The sequence below is a fragment of the Coregonus lavaretus genome (assembly GCF_964263955.1).
Source record: "Coregonus lavaretus genome assembly, contig: HAP1_SCAFFOLD_514, whole genome shotgun sequence".
In the NCBI taxonomy this organism is placed as follows: domain Eukaryota; kingdom Metazoa; phylum Chordata; class Actinopteri; order Salmoniformes; family Salmonidae; genus Coregonus; species Coregonus lavaretus.
In genome coordinates this window covers 2,501-23,349 of record NW_028156187.1, presented here as the reverse complement: position 1 = coordinate 23,349, position 20,849 = coordinate 2,501, and the positions used below count along the sequence as shown (strand labels likewise).

General features: G+C 48.9%; 1 protein-coding gene across 1 annotated transcript in view; it reads left to right on the top strand.

Moving 5' to 3' along the window:
• Positions 1 to 417: 417 nt before the first annotated feature.
• Positions 418 to 20,849, top strand: part of LOC311126681 (general transcription factor 3C polypeptide 1-like) — a gene marked incomplete at its 3' end in the record, with an annotated part of 22,134 nt that continues 1,702 nt past the window's right edge. Inside the window, exons 1-12 of the mRNA XM_084200673.1 lie at positions 418 to 875; positions 1,666 to 1,872; positions 5,839 to 6,015; positions 6,123 to 6,266; positions 10,159 to 10,255; positions 10,974 to 11,097; positions 14,966 to 15,148; positions 15,289 to 15,404; positions 15,709 to 16,054; positions 18,007 to 18,197; positions 18,312 to 18,403; positions 19,242 to 19,395. Of these exons, the coding sequence (XP_084056799.1) occupies positions 655 to 875; positions 1,666 to 1,872; positions 5,839 to 6,015; positions 6,123 to 6,266; positions 10,159 to 10,255; positions 10,974 to 11,097; positions 14,966 to 15,148; positions 15,289 to 15,404; positions 15,709 to 16,054; positions 18,007 to 18,197; positions 18,312 to 18,403; positions 19,242 to 19,395 (2,052 nt within the window). The 5' untranslated portion in view covers positions 418 to 654. The remainder of the gene's footprint in view (positions 876 to 1,665; positions 1,873 to 5,838; positions 6,016 to 6,122; positions 6,267 to 10,158; positions 10,256 to 10,973; positions 11,098 to 14,965; positions 15,149 to 15,288; positions 15,405 to 15,708; positions 16,055 to 18,006; positions 18,198 to 18,311; positions 18,404 to 19,241; positions 19,396 to 20,849) is intronic.

Sequence of the window (20,849 nt, the reverse complement as noted above, 5' to 3'; positions counted from 1 at the left end):
GAAGGTACCAATCTTGGCTAATTGTTTATTTTTACAAAACCTACATCTACGGCCCTATTCCCTTGAACATGCTTTTATGTCCAAGACTTAATCTGTGTCTGGGAAACTGGCCCCTAATGTATGCAGGCAATCATGCTGACTATTTACACCCTCCAGTTTAGTGCACCGTTTTAGGACAGTCCCAAGATATTCCACCACATATTCTAGCTCAGCCCTTTAATATCAGGAGTCGGTTGCAATAAAATGTGATGATTTCAGTGATGATCTCAATTAAATGTTGTGATGACGATTATACAGTTTCCGTTTATGTTTACAGGTAAATGTGAGTAGTACGCCACCCTGTGGAACATTGGGAAATGTCCTTCACGAAACAACCGTTTGAGTGACGCGAATGACGTACAACACAAGGTAAAAGTTGACATGTGTAACGCCAGGAAGGGAACACACAGTTGAAACTTCAGCTGCCGAAGAAAACATGCATTTCTGAGTGAGATGTGCTTGATTTAACGTTTAATTTTGCGGGTTTTAATTGAACAGGATACTATGCTAAGGAAATAGTATGCAGATACTCTGAATGCATATCGAGCTGTACAGTAGTAGGTCATTATTGACAACTTTGAGTAACGAATTCGTAGCGGAGCTAGCGCGCTAGCCATGGACCCGCTAGACGTACTACTGGACGAAGTGGCGTTGGAGGGACTGGACGGGGTTACTATCACCTCTCTGTGGATTCGGTTGGAGAAGAGGAACCCTGCTTTCCCACTGAATCTAGACTCGTATACTAAAGAGTTCATTTGGAAATCCTTGGTATATAACCACGAAGTCGACTTCTACGAGCTGCCGCAAGAGAGAGCGGATGTCGTGCTCGTCGACAGGTAGGTTGGAGTTGTCTTACGCCTCGATCAACACCTACAGTGTCTTTGCGAAAAATGGGACGCAGCATCATCTGGATATGTGTGCAACAAAAGTTAAACATTCACCTTCTGCTACCATTTCTGTCAAGCCGTCTACGCATACAGTTTGACGCATGTGTTCGATAAATTCAACATATGCACCAAACAGAACGCACTGCCTCTGCAAGGCAAACGCAGCGTTCCATTGGAAATGAATGTACTTCAGGTGTACCAACATGTATTGACACTGTCGGTGTGATCGAGGTTCGTCTAGCAATGCCATCATATGATGCGTTCGAGATGACTCGGAACAAGGAAATATCCGAACTCCGATTACAATGCGTTCAAGACAACTGAGAACTTGGGGAAAAAACTAGCTCCAACTGGGAAAATTTGTTTTGAACAGTCATTCAACTCGGAATTAGAATTTGGAAAATCTGGCATCATGCAGTCACGATTTTTCCCACTCTGAACTCGTTTTTCCCCGACTTCCCAGTTGTCTTGAATGCAACATCAATCCTGCTAAATTGTTTCCCTATATCGTACATTTGTAGCGTTATTGCATTGGTTGATACTCTCTGAATTATAAACAAACTATCTAACTAGCTAGTAAAACCATTCAGAAGTCCTGACACCAAAGCTGACACTACTAACTAGTTAGCTAACCGCGGTGGCTAAATATCTAGCCATGCTCCGTGCCAAATGTTCAGTTAGCTGCATGCCAAGTTACCAAAGCCACTATCCCTCTCCATGCCATCTGTCTGTTCTTCAGGTTTGCAGACATCGATCCAGACACAGGGATTCAGGAAGTAGCCTGTTGGGACGTCAGAGGGGACTCCTACCCTGTCCAGATCTTATTGGATGATAAGAGTGGAATCCAGGGCTCGTGCGTCTTCTTCAAGGAGAGGAAAAACGTCACCCCAATCATCCGCACCACCGACCTGACGCCATGTCTAACGTTAGAGGACGCCTTCAAAAGGTGGGGAGAAACTGGCTGAAGATTAATCTGTGTGGAGGGGGGGGGGATAAACTGTCTGAAGATTTAAGATATCTCTAAGACATTCATATCCAGCTGGTCCCAATTCCTCCACCTCTCCTTGGCCTTAACCCTTCAGTGTAGGTTTGGGGCAGTATCCAGAGTTTCAGACCGTTTCTGTACCATACTGGGGTATACGGTATTACTGGAAGTGCACACAAAGGGTGCTATTTGACACACAAAACAATTTAGGCAACTGGGATCTTGATCCAGGAGGGGATTGAATGCCTCTAGTCTGGGTACCAGGCAACAGGAGGGGATTGAATGCCTCTAGTCTGAGTACCAGGCAACAGGGGGGGATTGAATGCCTCTAGTCTGGGCACCAGGCAACAGGAGGGGATTGAATGCCTCTAGTCTGGGTACCAGGCAACAGGGGGGGATTGAATGCCTCTAGTCTGGGTACCAGGCAACAGGGGGGATTGAATGCCTCTAGTCTGGGTACCAGGCAACAGGAGGGGATTGAATGCCTCTAGTCTGGGTACCAGGCAACAGGGGGGGATTGAATGCCTCTAGTCTGGGTACCAGGCAACAGGGGGGATTGAATGCCTCTAGTCTGGGTACCAGGCAACAGGAGGGGATTGAATGCCTCTAGTCTGGGTACCAGGCAACAGGGGGGGATTGAATGCCTCTAGTCTGGGTACCAGGCAACAGGGGGGGATTGAATGCCTCTAGTCTGGGTACCAGGCAACAGGAGGGGATTGAATGCCTCTAGTCTGGGTACCAGGCAACAGGGGGGATTGAATGCCTCTAGTCTGGGTACCAGTCAACAGGGGGGATTGAATGCCTCTAGTCTGGGCACCAGGCAACAGGAGGGGATTGAATGCCTCTAGTCTGGGTACCAGGCAACAGGAGGGGTTGAATGCCTCTAGTCTGGGTACCAGGCAACAGGAGGGGATTGAATGCCTCTAGTCTGGGTACCAGGCAACAGGGGGGGATTGAATGCCTCTAGTCTGGGTACCAGTCTCTTTAGCTAACGTTCCACTCCTTGTCATTGCCAAAGAGACTGGCTTCTGGCAACCTCAACGTTCAATATGCAGCTGGATTTATGGCGGAGTTGCTCATTGGTTGTTGGAAATGACATTCATATTTTCCATGACAACACGTGGAGCCTCGAATTGAATTATAACAAAGTCAAAAACGACCATTTAGCTGTTCGCTGGGCAAGCTGTATTTTGAGGCTTAAAGTCAAGGGAAATACATTTTGTGGTTGGAATTGCAGTATTTATTTAGTTTGAGAATTTAGACGTGAGTTCGATTTTTGTAACACAGTTGAATTTGTATCCTTCAAAATGTATGGAATTTCATTAAAATTAAAATAAAAGCCAATATTTGGATAATCGTTGTGATTGGAGGATAGCTGTGTAGGTGATAGAATCAGATTTAAATCCTCTGTTGTCCTCGAGCTCATTAGTAATAGAATGTTTGTATTTGAAGATGGCAGAAATCATACCGTCGGTGTTTCGAAATGCCCGGTGTACTATATAAACGCTATATCGCCCAAGCCCACTTCAATGTTTGCAGATCTGTAAGGTGGAAGCAATATGGTAGAGCTGGGATGATAAACTAAAAGTTATCGACACCGACAATCACCCAACACTTATTGCAGGCATTTGGCTGAGATCGTTCTTTACGATAAGTAGCCAATACTAGAGAAATTTCAAGTTTGAAATGAAATAAGTTTGCTAATGTGGGTGATTGTTAATGGGACAATTGATCATCAAACTAGTAGTAGTAGTTTAAAGGATAAGAAATACAAAAAAACTGGTGCACATGAATGTTCTAAACTGTGGTGCACATGAATGTTCTAAACTGTGGTGCACATGAATGTTCTAAACTGTGGTGCACATGAATGTTCTAAACTTGTAATTCTATTTATAGTCGCATCAATTTAGGTAATTTATCGCAGTATGGATTTTTGTCCATAACACCCAGCTCTACAATATGGGGGAAGCTCCTCTACTCCACTGCTTACCTATCCAGACCCTTCAGTCCTCTACTGCTTACCTATCCAGACCCTTCAGTCCTCTACTCTACTGCTTACCTATCCAGACCCTTCAGTCCTCTACTCTACTGCTTACCTATCCAGACCCTTCAGTCCTCTACTCTACTGCTTACCTATCCAGACCCTTCAGTCCTCTACTCTACTGCTTACCTATCCAGACCCTTCAGTCCTCTACTCTACTGCTTACCTATCCAGACCCTTCAGTCCTCTACTCTACTGCTTACCTATCCAGACCCTTCAGTCCTCTACTCTACTGCTTACCTATCCAGACCCTTCAGTCCTCTACTCTACTGCTTACCTATCCAGACCCTTCAGTCCTCTACTCTACTGCTTACCTATCCAGACCCTTCAGTCCTCTACTCTACTGCTTACCTATCCAGACCCTTCAGTCCTCTACTCTACTGCTTACCTATCCAGACCCTTCAGTCCTCTACTCTACTGCTTACCTATCCAGACCCTTCAGTCCTCTACTCTACTGCTTACCTATCCAGACCCTTCAGTCCTCTACTCCACTGCTTACCTATCCAGACCCTTCAGTCCTCTACTCCACTGCTTACCTATCCAGACCCTTCAGTCCTCTACTGCTTACCTATCCAGACCCTTCAGTCCTCTACTCTACTGCTTACATATCCAGACCCTTCAGTCCTCTACTGCTTACCTATCCAGACCCTTCAGTCCTCTACTCTACTGCTTACCTATCCAGACCCTTCAGTCCTCTACTCTACTGCTTACCTATCCAGACCCTTCAGTCCTCTACTCCACTGCTTACCTATCCAGACCCTTCAGTCCTCTACTGCTTACCTATCCAGACCCTTCAGTCCTCTACTCCACTACTTACCTATTGAGACCCTGTAGAGATGCTAACATCAAGGGGGAGAGATGGGGAGTGATATGGGAGGGGCTGGTAACGTTACATTAGCTGGCCGACTACAGACAGTCAAAGCACCAAATGGAAACCTCTCCTCCTCTCTCCTCTCCTCCAGGTAGAATCAATCCACAACTTGTCATGAACTGGTCAGGTAGATCCTAACTAAGGATGGTCCTAAAACAACCCCTAACCCATGATAACCTCTCTCCTCTCCTCCAGGTGGGGTAGGAAGCTGGTAATGGTGGCCTCCCATGATAACCTCTCCTCCTCTCCTCCAGGTGGGGTAGGAAGCTGGTAATGGTGGCCTCCCATGATAACCTCTCCTCCTCTCCTCCAGGTGGGGTAGGAAGCTGGTAATGGTGGCCTCCCATGATAACCTCTCCTCCTCTCCTCCAGGTGGGGTAGGAAGCTGGTAATGGTGGCCTCCCATGATAACCTCTCTCCTCTCCTCCAGGTGGGGTAGGAAGCTGGTAATGGTGGCCTCCCATGATAACCTCTCTCCTCTCCTCCAGGTGGGGTAGGAAGCTGGTAATGGTGGCCTCCCATGATAACCTCTCCTCCTCTCCTCCAGGTGGGGTAGGAAGCTGGTAATGGTGGCCTCCCATGATAACCTCTCTCCTCTCCTCCAGGTGGGGTAGGAAGCTGGTAATGGTGGCCTCCCATGATAACCTCTCCTCCTCTCCTCCAGGTGGGGTAGGAAGCTGGTAATGGTGGCCTCCCATGATAACCTCTCCTCCTCTCCTCCAGGTGGGGTAGGAAGCTGGTAATGGTGGCCTCCCATGATAACCTCTCTCCTCTCCTCCAGGTGGGGTAGGAAGCTGGTAATGGTGGCCTCCCATGATAACCTCTCCTCCTCTCCTCCAGGTGGGGTAGGAAGCTGGTAATGGTGGCCTCCCATGATAACCTCTCTCCTCTCCTCCAGGTGGGGTAGGAAGCTGGTAATGGTGGCCTCCCATGATAACCTCTCCTCCTCTCCTCCAGGTGGGGTAGGAAGCTGGTAATGGTGGCCTCCCATGATAACCTCTCTCCTCTCCTCCAGGTGGGGTAGGAAGCTGGTAATGGTGGCCTCCCAGAGGGTAAGGTTCAGGGTGTTGATAGGTGACGGAGGCGACCCGGACGTGAAGCTGACTGACCACTCCTACTGTATCCTGGAGAGGCTGGGGAGGGCCCGCTGGCAGGGAGAGTTACAGAGAGACCTGCACTCCTGCTCATTCAAGTAGGTGGCTAGACAGGAAACTCTTTAGTACTATATACCACTATAGTCTGCTCTGATTGGTCAGGACTCAGTCCACTATGTAATAAGCTGTGTTGTGATTGGTGCAGGACGGACCCGAGGAGGATGCACTACATGAGGAAGTCTCTGAAGCAGAATGATCTGATCACCATGCAGTCTCATGTCATCAGACTGGCCAGCGGAGCACAGCAACACTCCATACTACTGCTGCTCAAACGCTTCCACATAGACCGGTCAGAACCCTCACTCACTCACCAAACGCTTCCACATAGACCGGTCAGAACCCTCACTCACTCACCAAACGCTTCCACATAGACCGGTCAGAACCCTCACTCACTCACCAAACGCTTCCACATAGACCGGTCAGAACCCTCACTCACTCACTCACTCACCAAACGCTTCCACATAGACCGGTCAGAACACTCACTCACTCACCAAACGCTTCCACATAGACCGGTCAGAACCCTCACTCACTCACTCACCAAACGCTTCCACATAGACCGGTCAGAACCCTCACTCACTCACCAAACGCTTCCACATAGACCGGTCAGAACACTCACTCACTCACCAAACGCTTCCACATAGACCGGTCAGAACCCTCACTCACTCACTCACCAAACGCTTCCACATAGACCGGTCAGAACCCTCACTCACTCACCAAACGCTTCCACATAGACCGGTCAGAACACTCACTCACTCACCAAACGCTTCCACATAGACCGGTCAGAACCCTCACTCACTCACCAAACGCTTCCACATAGACCGGTCAGTACAATCACTCACTCACCAAACGCTTCCACATAGACCGGTCAGAACCCTCACTCACTCACCAAACGCTTCCACATAGACCGGTCAGAACCCTCACTCACCAAACGCTCCACATAGATCGGTCAGTACAATCACTCACTCACCAAACACTTCCACATAGACCGGTCAGAACCCTCACTCACTCACCAAACGCTTCCACATAGACCGGTCAGAACCCTCACTCACTCACCAAACGCTTCCACATAGACCGGTCAGAACACTCACTCACTCACCAAACGCTTCCACATAGACCGGTCAGAACCCTCACTCACTCACCAAACGCTTCCACATAGACCGGTCAGAACCCTCACTCACTCACCAAACGCTTCCACATAGACCGGTCAGAACCCTCACTCACCAAACGCTTCCACATAGACCGGTCAGAACCCTCACTCACTCACCAAACGCTTCCACATAGACCGGTCAGTACAATCACTCACTCACCAAACGCTTCCACATAGACCGGTCAGTATACTCACTCACTCACCAAACGCTTCCACATAGACCGGTCAGAACCCTCACTCACTCACTCACCAAACGCTTCCACATAGACCGGTCAGAACCCTCACTCACTCACCAAACGCTTCCACATAGACCGGTCAGAACCCTCACTCACTCACCAAACGCTTCCACATAGACCGGTCAGAACCCTCACTCACTCACTCACCAAATGCTCCACATAGATCGGTCAGTACAATCACTCACTCACCAAACGCTTCCACATAGACCGGTCAGTACAATCACTCACTCACCAAACGCTTCCACATAGACCGGTCAGAACCCTCACTCACTCACTCACCAAACGCTTCCACATAGACCGGTCAGAACCCTCACTCACTCACTCACCAAACGCTTCCACATAGACCGGTCAGAACCCTCACTCACTCACTCACCAAACGCTTCCACATAGACCGGTCAGAACCCTCACTCACTCACCAAACGCTTCCACATAGACCGGTCAGAACCCTCACTCACTCACCAAACGCTTCCACATAGACCGGTCAGTACACTCACTCACTCACCAAATGCTTCCACATAGACCGGTCAGAACCCTCACTCACTCACCAAACGCTTCCACATAGACCGGTCAGTACAATCACTCACTCACCAAACGCTTCCACATAGACCGGTCAGAACCCTCATTCACTCACCAAACGCTTCCACATAGACCGGTCAGTACAATCACTCACTCACCAAACGCTTCCACATAGACCAGTCAGAACACCCACTCACCACTTACGAACCTTACCCAACGATGCAGAGTTTAAATATAATAGTACAAAATAAAAGAATGGCGCTATATACAGGAAGTACCAGTACCAGATCAATGTTGAGCTATATACAGGAAGTACCAGTACCAGATCAATATGGTGCTATATACAGGGAGTACCAGTACCAGATCAATGTGCTGCTATATACAGGGAGTACCAGATCAATGTGGAGCTATATACAGGGAGTACCAGTACCAGATCAATGTGGAGCTATATACAGGGAGTACCAGTACCAGATCAATGTGGAGCTATATACAGGGAGTACCAGTACCAGATCAATGTGGAGCTATATACAGGGAGTACCAGTACCAGATCAATGTGGAGCTATATACAGGGAGTACCAGTACCAGATCAATGTGGAGCTATATACAGGGAGTACCAGTACCAGATCAAAATGGCGCTATATACAGGGAGTACCAGTACCAGATCAATGTGGAGCTATATACAGGGAGTACCAGTACCAGATCAATGTGCTGCTATATACAGGAAGTACCAGATCAATGTGGAGCTATATACAGGAAGTACCAGTACCAGATCAACGTGCTGCTATATACAGGAAGTACCAGTACCAGATCAATGTGCTGCTATATACAGGAAGTACCAGATCAATGTGCTGCTATATACAGGGAGTACCAGTACCAGATCAATATGGAGCTATATACAGGAAGTACCAGATCAATGTGCTGCTATATACAGGGAGTGCCAGTACCAGATCAATGTGGAGCTATATACAGGAAGTACCAGTACCAGATCAATGTGGAGCTATATACAGGGAGTACCAGTACCAGATCAATATGGAGCTATATACAGGAAGTACCAGATCAATGTGCTGCTATATACAGGGAGTACCAGTACCAGATCAATATGGAGCTATATACAGGGAGTACCAGTACCAGATCAATATGGAGCTATATACAGGAAGTACCAGATCAATGTGCTGCTATATACAGGGAGTGCCAGTACCAGATCAATGTGGAGCTATATACAGGAAGTACCAGTACCAGATCAATGTGGAGCTATATACAGGGAGTACCAGTACCAGATCAATATGGAGCTATATACAGCAAGTACCAGATCAATATGGAGCTATATACAGGGAGTACCAGTACCAGATCAATGTGGAGCTATATACAGGGAGTACCAGTACCAGATCAATGTGCTGCTATATACAGGGAGTACCAGTACCAGATCAATGTGGAGCTATATACAGGGAGTACCAGAACCAGATCAATGTGCTGCTATATACAGGGAGTACCAGTACCAGATCACTGTGCAGCTATATACAGGGAGTACCAGTACCAGATCAATGTGCAGAGGTACAAGGTTAATATGTACATGAAGGCAGGGTAAAGGAGTCTTCCCGATAAATAATAATACGAGTAAATTAAAGAACAGAGTAGCAGCAGCATATGATGTATGTGTGTGGGATATTGTTTTGTGTGGGAGTGTCAATGTAGTGTGTGTGTGTGTGTGTGTATATATATATAGTATTGTGAGTGTGCATAGGGTCAATGCAAGATAGAGTCAGTGCATATAGTTCAGGTACCATTAATTTACTATTTAGCAGTCTGGCTATTTAGAAGTCTTATGGCTTCGGGGTAGAAGCTGTCTCGGAGCCTGTCGGTCCAAGAGCCGATGCTCCGGTACCGTCTTCCGGACGATAGCAGAGTGAACAGTCTATGACTAGGGTGGCTGGAGTCTTTGGCAGTTTTTCGGGTCTTCCTCTGACACCGCCTGGTATAGAGGTCCTGGATGGCAGGGAGCTCGGCCCCAGTGATGTACTGGGCTCTCCGCACCACCCTTTGTAGCGCTTTGCGGTCAAGGGCGGTGCATTTGCCATACTCTGTCTCTGTCTCTCTCTCTCTCTGTCTCTCTCTCTCTCTCTCTCTCTCTGTCTCTCTGTCTCTCTCTCTCTCTCATTTTCTCATTTTCTCTCTCTCATTTTCTCTCATTTTCTCTCATTTTCTCTCTCATTCTCTCTCTCTCTCTCTCTCTCTCTCTCTCTCTCTCTCTCTCTCTCTCTCTCTCTCTCTCTCTCTCTCTCTAGGCGTAGTAAGTATGATATCCTGATGGAGACGACCTCTAACCTCCTGTCAGAGACGTCCAACCACATGGCCTCCGTAATCACACTACGAGACCAACTGGTGAGATCAGCGTGTGTGTGTTCCAGTGTGTGTGTGTTCCAGTGTGTGTGTGTTCCAGTGTGTGTGTGTTCCAGTGTGTGTGTGTTCCAGCGTGTGTGTGTTCCAGCGTGTGTGTGTGTTCCAGTGTGTGTGTGTTCCAGTGTGTGTGTGTGTTCCAGTGTGTGTGTGTTCCAGCGTGTGTGTGTTCCAGCGTGTGTGTGTTCCAGCGTGTGTGTGTTCCAGCGTGTGTGTGTGTTCCAGCGTGTGTGTGTGTTCCAGCGTGTGTGTGTGTTCCAGCGTGTGTGTGTGTGTTCCAGCGTGTGTGTGTGTGTTCCAGCATGTGTGTGTGTGTTCCAGCGTGTGTGTGTGTGTTCCAGCGTGTGTGTGTGTGTTCCAGCGTGTGTGTGTGTGTTCCAGCGTGTGTGTGTGTGTGTTCCAGCGTGTGTGTGTGTGTGTTCCAGCGTGTGTGTGTGTGTTCCAGCGTGTGTGTGTGTGTTCCAGCGTGTGTGTGTGTGTTCCAGCGTGTGTGTGTGTTCCAGCGTGTGTGTGTGTGTTCCAGCGTGTGTGTGTTTGTTCCAGCGTGTGTGTGTGTTCCAGCGTGTGTGTGTGTGTTCCAGTGTGTGTGTTCTCTCTGCAGTGCATCATTGAGCGGACGTATGCGTGTGTATCAGTACATGTTACATGCAGGTTAAAGCGTGTGTGTCAGTACGTGTAGTGTGTGTGTGTGTTCTCTCTGCAGTGTGTCAATGAGAGGACCTTTAAGCGTGTGTGTCAGTACATGCAAGCAGCCAAACTGGTCCAAGTGGTCATTAAACCAGTTGAACAGCTCAACCCTACAGTTGGCCCCTTCAATACCAGGAAAGGTATGTATTCTACACACTACCTTACAACCTCATATTCACACCCCTTGACTTTTTCCACATTTTGTTACGTTACAGCCTGATTCTAAAATGGATTAAATACTTTTTTCTCCCTCATCAATCTACACACAATACCCCATAATGACAAAGCGAAAACAGGTTTTTAGAAATGTTTTCAAATTTTTAAGAATAAAAATCAGAAATACCTTATTTACATAAGTATTCAGACCCTTTGCTATGAGACTCGAAATTGTGCTCAGGTGCATCCTGTTTCCATTGATCATCCTTGATGTTTCTACAACTTGATTGGAGTTCACCTGTGGTACTCCCGAGTGGCGCAGTGGTCTAAGGCACTGCATCGCGGTGCTAGCTGTGCCACTAGAGATCCTGGTTCGAATCCAGGCTCTGTCGTAGCCGGCCGTGACCGGGAGACCCATGGGGCGGCGCACAATTGGCCCAGCGTCGTCCAGGGTAGGGGAGGGAATGGCCGGCAGGGATGTAGCTCAGTTGGTAGAGCATGGCGTTTGCAACGCCAGGGTTGTGGGTTCATTTCCCACGGGGGGCCAGTATAAAGAAAAAAATAAATAATAATAATTAAAAAAAAAAATTTAAAAAAATTAATATGCACTCACTAACTGTAAGTCGCTCTGGATAAGAGCGTCTGCTAAATGACTAAAATGTAAAATGTAATGTAAATGTACATTAAATTGATTGGACATTATTTGGAAAGGCACACACCTGTCTATATAAGGTCCCACAGTTGACAGTGCATATCAGAGCAAAAACCAAGCCATGAGGTCGAAGGAATTGTCCGTAGAGCTCCGAGACAGGATTGTGTCGTGGCACAGAAATTGGGAAGGGTACCAAAAAATATCTGCAGAATTGAAGGTCCCCAAGAACACAGTGTCCTCCATCATTCTTAAATGGAAGAAGTTTGGAACCACCAAGACTCTTCCTAGAGCTGTCCGCCCGGCCAAACTGAGCAATCGGGGAAGAAGGGCCTTGGTCAGGGAGGTGACCAAGAACCTGATGGTCACTCATTTACTCTGGAGATGGGAGAACCTTCCAGAAGGACAACCATCTCTGCAGCACTCCACCAATCAGGCCTTTATGGTAGAGTGGCCAGACGGAAGCCACTCCTCAGTAAAAGGCACATGACAGCCGGCTTGGAGTTTACCAAAAGGCACCTAAAGACTGTCAGACCATGAGAAACAACATTCTCTGGCCTGATGAAACCAAGATTGAACTCTTTGGCCTGAATGCCAAGCGTCACGTCTGGAGGAAACCTGGCACCCTCCCTACGGTGAAGCATGGGGGTGGCAGCATCATGCTGTGCGGATGTCTTTCAGCGGCGGGGACTGGGAGACTAGTCCGGATCGAGGGAAAGATGAACGGAGCAAAGTACAGAGAGATCCTTGATGAAAACCTGCTCCAGAGTGCTCAGGACCTCAGGCTGGGGCGAAGGTTCACCTTCCAACAGGACAACGTCCCTAAGCACTCAGCCAAGACAACGCAGGAGTGACTTCGGGACAAGTCTCTGAATGTCCTTGAGTGGCCCAGCCAGAGCCCGGACTTGAACCCGATCAAACATCTCTGGAGAGACCTGAAAATAGCTGTGCAGTGACGCTCCCCATCTAACCTGACAGAGCTTGAGAGGATCTGCAGAGAAGAATGGGAGGAACTCCCCAAATACAGGTGTGCCAAGCTTGTAGTGTCATACCCAAGAAGACTCGAGGCTGTAATCGCTGCCAAAGGTGCTTCAACAAAGTATTGAGTTAAGGGTCTGAATACTTATGTAAATGTGATATTTTTTTAATTTTTTTTATACATTTGCACAAATTTCTAAAAACCTGTTTTTGCTTTGTCATTTTGAGGTCTGGTGTGTAGATTGATGAGGGGGGAAAAATACATGTCATCTCTGCACTTCAAATCAAATTTAGTTTGCCACATGCGCCGAATACAACAGGTGTAGACCTTACAGTGAAATGGTTAATTACAAGCCCTTAACCAACAATGACGTTTTAAGAAAAAATAAGTGTTAAGTAAAAAATATATAACTTATTCCCTACCTGTCTCCTTGTCTGTTCTGTCTGAAACCCTGTTTCCTTACTCCCTACCCGTCTCCTTGTCTGTTCTGTCTGAAACCCTGTTTCCTTTCTCCCTACCGGTCTCCTTGTCTGTTCTGTCTGAAACCCTGTTTCCTTTCTCCCTACCCGTCTCCTTGTCTGTTCTGTCTGAAACCCTGTTTCCTTTCTCCCTACCTGTCTCCTTGTCTGTTCTGTCTGAAACCTTGTTTCCTTACTCCCTACCCGTCTCCTTGTCTGTTCTGTCTGAAACCCTGTTTCCTTTCTCCCTACCCGTCTCCTTTCCTCTATTGATAGTTGAGTCCGCCGTGTTCCCTAACCCCCTGTCTCCTCTCCTGTCGTCTCCTCTCCTCCTCTCCTCTAGGGACCAAGGTGGTGGCTCGCTGTCTGAAGCCCTGTTCCCTAACCCCCTGTCTCCTCTCCTGTCGTCTCCTCTCTTCCTCTCCTCTAGGGACCAAGGTGGTGGCTCGCTGTCTGAAGCCCTGTTCCCTAACCCCCTGTCTCCTCTCCTGTCGTCTCCTCTCCTCCTCTCCTCTAGGGACCAAGGTGGTGGCTCGCTGTCTGAAGCCCTGTTCCCTAACCCCCTGTCTCCTCTCCTGTCGTCTCCTCTCCTCTAGGGACCAAGGTGGTGGCTCGCTGTCTGAAGCCCTGTTCCCTAACCCCCTGTCTCCTCTCCTGTCGTCTCCTCTCCTCCTCTCCTCTAGGGACCAAGGTGGTGGCTCGCTGTCTGAAGCCCTGTTCCCTAACCCCCTGTCTCCTCTCCTGTCGTCTCCTCTCCTCCTCTCCTCCAGGGACCAAGGTGGTGGCTCGCTGTCTGAAGCCCTGTTCCCTAACCCCCTGTCTCCTCTCCTGTCGTCTCCTCTCCTCTAGGGACCAAGGTGGTGGCTCGCTGTCTGAAGCCCTGTTCCCTAACCCCCTGTCTCCTCTCCTGTCGTCTCCTCTCCTCCTCTCCTCTAGGGACCAAGGTGGTGGCTCGCTGTCTGAAGCCCTGTTCCCTAACCCCCTGTCTCCTCTCCTGTCGTCTCCTCTCCTCCTCTCCTCTAGGGACCAAGGTGGTGGCTCGCTGTCTGAAGCCCTGTTCCCTAACCCCCTGTCTCCTCTCCTGTCGTCTCCTCTCCTCTAGGGACCAAGGTGGTGGCTCGCTGTCTGAAGCCCTGTTCCCTAACCCCCTGTCTCCTCTCCTGTCGTCTCCTCTCCTCCTCTCCTCCAGGGACCAAGGTGGTGGCTCGCTGTCTGAAGCCCTGTTCCCTAACCCCCTGTCTCCTCTCCTGTCGTCTCCTCTCCTCTAGGGACCAAGGTGGTGGCTCGCTGTCTGAAGCCCTGTTCCCTAACCCCCTGTCTCCTCTCCTGTCGTCTCCTCTCCTCCTCTCCTCTAGGGACCAAGGTGGTGGCTCGCTGTCTGAAGCCCTGTTCCCTAACCCCCTGTCTCCTCTCCTGTCGTCTCCTCTCCTCTAGGGACCAAGGTGGTGGCTCGCTGTCTGAAGCCCTGTTCCCTAACCCCCTGTCTCCTCTCCTGTCGTCTCCTCTCCTCCTCTCCTCTAGGGACCAAGGTGGTGGCTCGCTGTCTGAAGCCCTGTTCCCTAACCCCCTGTCTCCTCTCCTGTCGTCTCCTCTCCTCTAGGGACCAAGGTGGTGGCTCGCTGTCTGAAGCCCTGTTCCCTAACCCCCTGTCTCCTCTCCTGTCGTCTCCTCTCCTCCTCTCCTCCAGGGACCAAGGTGGTGGCTCGCTGTCTGAAGCCCTGTTCCCTAACCCCCTGTCTCCTCTCCTGTCGTCTCCTCTCCTCTAGGGACCAAGGTGGTGGCTCGCTGTCTGAAGCTCATCAAACCCTACGTTAGGAAGGAGGTAGTCGAGGCTGAGGATGATGATGATGATAACGACGATGAAGATGGGGGAGGAGCAAACAGGAAGTCCGTCCCCACAGAGGGGCGGGTCATGGAGAGAGACCTCCTCTCACAGGCCTATGGGATCTGTACGTTCTGGTTTGCTCTGTTCTTATTGGCCAAAATATTGGTGTAGAAATGGATCTCTTTTTCCATTTTTAGGCAGGAAACGGTTCCATTTCTGATTGGTCGAATGTCTTACTCTCTGCCTTGTGATTGGCTGATCTAGTCGTGTCCAGTGGGACCAAGGGCATCTCCCAGAGTGCAATGCGTGCGAGGATGTGCATCGGCAAGCTGGAGTCTCGCATGATCTGCCGTGTGCTGGAGAGGACGGACATGATCAGGGTAAAGAGCGTTTATACACGTCAAATAAATATATACAGGACTATGTCATCTACTGTGACGTCACCATTGGTTTATCACTTTTCTCTTGTTGTCATGGCAAAGCTTATTGAGCGGTGTCTGTTTGCCTTGGAAATGACGTTTTCCCATATTTCTTTATGAAATAGACAAGTGTGTGTGTGTGTGTTGTCCGTGTGTGTGTTGTGTGTTATCCTTGTGTGTGTGTTATCCTTGTGTGTGTGTGTTATCCTTGTGTGTGTGTTGTGTGTGTGTGTGTGTGTTATCCTTGTGTCCGTCCGTCACTCAGGGTTTCATGGAAGACGAGGGTCGTCAGAGGACCACCAAGTACGTCAGCCATCTGCATGTAGACCAGTGTGACCTGCTTCAACATCTAGTCAAAGAGCAGAACCGATCAGACAAGCTTCGCACTGTAGGGGGCCCCAAAACCCCAGCACAGACCACCCCAAAAACACCATGGCTTCTGGAACCTCTGGGAAACACTGAGGAAGCGAAGGATGGAGAGAGGGGTGAGGAAGAGGGAGACTGGGAAGTCAAGAAGAAAGGGAAGAAGGGAGCAAAGAAGAAAAAGAAGAAGGAAAAAGTGGGCGAGAAACTCAACTTCCTGGTACCTACTCACTCTTCACCCGTCAACAGTGAGTACCCTACACCTTAAATACTGACCTAACTCTACTTCCTGGTACCTACTCACTCTACACCCGTCAGCAGTGAGTACCCTACACCCTAAATACTGACCTAACTCTACTTCCTGGTACCTACTCACTCTACACCCGTCAACAGTGAGTATGCATACTAAATATGCAACCTACACCCTAACACCCAATTCCCTGGCATCCTGTAAGGGTACACTCTTAACTAATGCGCACTTAAGATTTACCCTCCATTTACAGTGCATTCGGAAAGTATTCAGACCCCTTCACTTTTTCCACATTTTGTTACGTTACAGCCTTATTCTAAAATGGATTAAATTGTTTGTTTTTTCATCAATCTACACACAATACCCCATAATGACAAATCCAAAACAGGTTTTTAGATTTAAAAAAATTAAATATCACATTTACATACGTATTCAGACCCTTTACTCAGTACTTTGTTGAAGCACCTTTGGCAGCGATTACAGCCTCGAGTCTTCTTGGGTATGACGCTACAAGCTTGGCACATCTGTATTTGGGGAGTTTCTCCCATTCTTCTCTGCAGATCCTCTCAAGCTCTGTCAGGTTAGATGGGGAGCGTCGCTGCACAGCTATTTTCAGTTCTCTCCAGAGATGTTTGATCGGGTTCAAGTCCGGGCTCTGGCTGGGCCACTCAAGGACATTCAGAGACTTGTACCGAAGCCACTCCTGCGTTGTCTTGGCTATGTGCTTAGGGTCGTTGTCCTGTTGGAAGGTGAACCTTTGCCCCAGTCTGGGTCCTGAGCGCTCTGGAGCAGGTTTTCATCAATGATCTCTCTGTACTTTGCTCCGTTCATCTTTCCCTCGATCCTGACTAGTCTCCCAGTCCCTGCCGCTGAAAGACATCCCCACATCATGATGCTGCCACCACCATGCTTCACCGTAGGGAGGGTGCCAGGTTTCCTCCAGAGGTGATGCTTGGCATTCAGGCCAAAGAGTTCAATCTTGGTTTCATCAGGCCAGAGAATCTTGTTTCTCATGGTCTGATAGTCCTTTAGGTGCCTTTTGGTAAACTCCAAGCGGGCTGTCATGTGCCTTTTACTGAAGAGTGGCTTCCGTCTGGCCACTCTACCATAAAGGCCTGATTGGTGGAGTGCTGCAGAGATGGTTGTCCTTCTGGAAGGTTCTCCCATCTCCACAGAGGAACTCTGGAGCTCTGACCATCGGGTTCTTGGTCACCTGCCTGACCAAGGCCCTTCTCCCCCGATTGCTCAGTTTGGCCGGGCGGCCAGCTCTAGAAAGAGTCTTGGTGGTTCCAAATTTGTTGCATTTAAGAATGATGGAGACCTTCTTGGGGACCTTCAATGCTGCAGACATGTTTTGGTACCCTTCCCCAGATCTGTGCCACGACACAATCCTGTCTCTGAGCTCTACGGACTATTCCTTAGACGTCATGGCTTGGTTTTTGCTCAGACTTGCACTGTCAACTGTAGGACCTTATATAGAAAGGTCTTTGCCTTTCCAAATCATGTCCAATCAATTGAATTTACCACAGGTGGACACTAATCAACTTGTAGAAACCTTTCAAGGATGATCAATGGAAACAGGATGCACCTGAGCTCAATTTTCGAGTCTCATAGCAAATGTCTGAATGTATATGTAAATAAAAACCTGTTTTCGCTTTGTCATTATGGGGTGTTGTGTTTAGATTGAGGATTTGTATTTATTTAATCCATTTTAGAATAAGGCTTTAACGTAACAGAATGTGGAGAAAGTGAAGGGGTCTGAATACTTTCTGAATGCACTGAACCTGTTCAGAACATTCAGACTGAAATGTTTGTTGTAGCACAGATATGATTGGCTGTCAGGTAGAAAAGGGAATCGTGTCAGCTCTATTCATTCTATTTCTATCTGCAACGTTGAGCGTTTCAAGACCCTGAATATGCCCCTGCTTTACCTTGGTTCACTTGCCTCAGGTGAGACCACACCCCCTACCAAAGGTGGAGCCAATCAAGAGCTAGAGCTGGAATCTCGGCTCAGCACTGGTGAGGGTCAGGAGTCAAAATTCAGTCCTGACGTTTCATTGGACCAGACGGAGAGTATGTTAGTAGGCAACAGCCAACCAGAGGACAGCGTCACGGTCATCGAGGAGATCCCCAGTCAAAAGGTGTGGCTGTGTGTCTCAAACAAAAATGATTATATAAGATCTCTGCAGATCTAGTACATGAATTCCATGTCTGAATCTCTCTCTCTCTCTCCCCCCTGGTCTCTGTTTGGTCAGGAGTGTACCCGCCAGACGTACCGCCTGCTGAAAAGGAAGAACATGATTGTGGAAGCTGTCCGGAGCCTCAAGATCATCGAGGGCCTCTTCACGTCAGTTACATCACTTCCTGTCTCACTTCCTGCTACACTATCACTGGGATTTGTAGTTTAAAAGAATTCTCAATCTGATTCTATTGTCCTTCTCTCCCTCCTCGCTCTCCCTCTTCCTCCCTCTTCCCCCCCCCCTCTCTCCCCCCTATCTCTCGCCCTCCTCTCTCTCTCTGTCCCTCTCTCGCCCCCCTCTTCCTCCCTCTTCCCCCCTCTCTCCCTCTCCCCCCCTCTCTCTCCCCCCCTCTCTCCCCCCTCTCTCTCCCCCCTCTCCCTCTTCCTCCCCCCCTCTCTCTCCCCCCTCTCTCTCTCCCCCCTCTCTCTCTCCCCCCTCTCTCTCTCCCCCCCCTCTCTCTCCCCCCTCTCTCTCGCCCTCCTCTCTCTCGCCCTCCTCTCTCTCTCTCTCTGTCCCTCTCTCTCGCCCCCCTCTCTCTGTCCCTCCCTCTCGCCCCCCTCTCTCTGTCCCTCCCTCTCGCCCCTCTCTCTCTCTCTGTCCCTCTCTCTCGCCCCCCTCTCTCTGTCCCTCCCTCTCGCCCCCCTCTCTCTGTCCCTCCCTCTCGCCCCTCTCTCTCTCTCTGTCCCCCCCTCTCTCTGCCCCCCCTCTCTCTGTCCCCCTCTCTCTCTGTCCCCCCCTCTCTCTCTGTCCCCCCCTCTCTCTCTGTCCCCCCTCTCTCTCTGTCCCCCCTCTCTCTCTGTCCCCCCCCTCTCTCTGCCCCCCCCCTCTCTCTGTCCCCCCCCTCTCTCTGTCCCCCCCCTCTCTCTGTCCCCCCCCCTCTCTCTGCCTCCCTCTCTCTCTCGCCCCCCCCTCCCTCTCTCTCCCTCCCTCCCTCTCTCCCTCCAGACTCCAGAGGTTGGTCCAGGATGAGGAGAAGTTAGATGGTGTCAACACTAAGTGTTGTAAGAAGTCTATCCTGCGTCTCATCAGATCTCTGTCTAAAGAGGGAATGCTCAAACTGTTCAGAACCACTGTTATACAGGACGGAGTCAGCAAGAAGGTACACACACTGGACACACACTGTTCAGAACCACTGGACACACACACTGTTCAGAACCACTGTTATACAGGACGGAGTCAGCAAGAAGGTACACACACTGGACACACACACTGTTCAGAACCACTGTTATACAGGACGGAGTCAGCAAGAAGGTACACACACTGGACACACACACTGGACACACACACACCATAGATTATACAGTTGGAGTCGGAAGTTTACATACACCTTAGCCAAATACATTTAAACTCAGTTTTTCACAACTCCTGACATTTAATCCTAGTAAAAATTCCCTGTTTAAGGTCAGTTAGGATCACCACTTTATTTTAAGAATGTGAAATGTCAGAATAATATTAGAGATAATTATTTATTTCAGCTTTTATTTCTTTCATCACATTCCCAGTGGGTCAGAAGTTTACATACACTCAATGAGTATTTGGTAGCATTGCCTTTAAATTGTTTAACTTGGGTCAAACGTTTCGGGTAGCCTTCCACAAGCTTCCCACAATAAGTTGGGTGAATTTTGGCCCATTCCTCCTGACAGAGCTGGTGTAACTGAGTCAGGTTTGTAGGCCTCCTTGCTCGCACACGCTTTTTCAGTTCTGCCCACACATTTTCTATAGGATTGAGGTCAGGGCTTTGTGATGGCCACTCCAATACCTTGAATTTGTTGTCCTTAAGCCATTTTGCCACAACTTTAGAAGTATGCTTGGGGTCATTGTCCATTTGGAAGACCCATTTACGTTTACATTTACGTCATTTAGCAGACGCTTTTATCCAGAGCGACTTACATGATGCCATCTAATTTGTGAAGTTGACCAGTCCCTCCTGCAGCAAAGCACCCCCACAGCATGATGCTGCCACCCCCGTGCTTCACGGTTGGGATGGTGTTCTTCGGCTTGCAAGCATCCCTTTTTCCTCCAAACGTAACGATGGTCGTTATGGCCAAACAGTTCTATTTTTGTTTCATCAGACCAGAGGACATTTCTCCAAAAAGTACGATCTTTGTCCCCATGTGCAGTTGCAAACCGTAGTCTGGCTTTTTTATGGCGGTTTTGGAGCAGTGGCTTCTTCCTTGCTGAGCGGCCTTTCAGGTTATGTCGATATAGGACTCGTTTTACTGTGGATATAGATACTTTTGTACCTGTTTCCTCCAGCATCTTCACAAGGTCCTTTGCTGTTGTTCTGGGATTGATTTGCACTTTTCGCACCAAAGTACGTTCATCTCTAGGAGACACTACGCGTCTCCTTCCTGAGCGGTATGACGGCTGCGTGGTCCCATGGTGTTTATACTTGCGTACTATTGTTTGTACAGATGAACGTGGTACCTTCAGGCGTTTGGAAATTGCTCCCAAGGATGAACCAGACTTGTGGAGGTCTACAATTTTTTTTCTGAGGTCTTGGCTGATTTCTTTTGATTTTCCCATGATGTCAAGCAAAGAGGAACTGAGTTT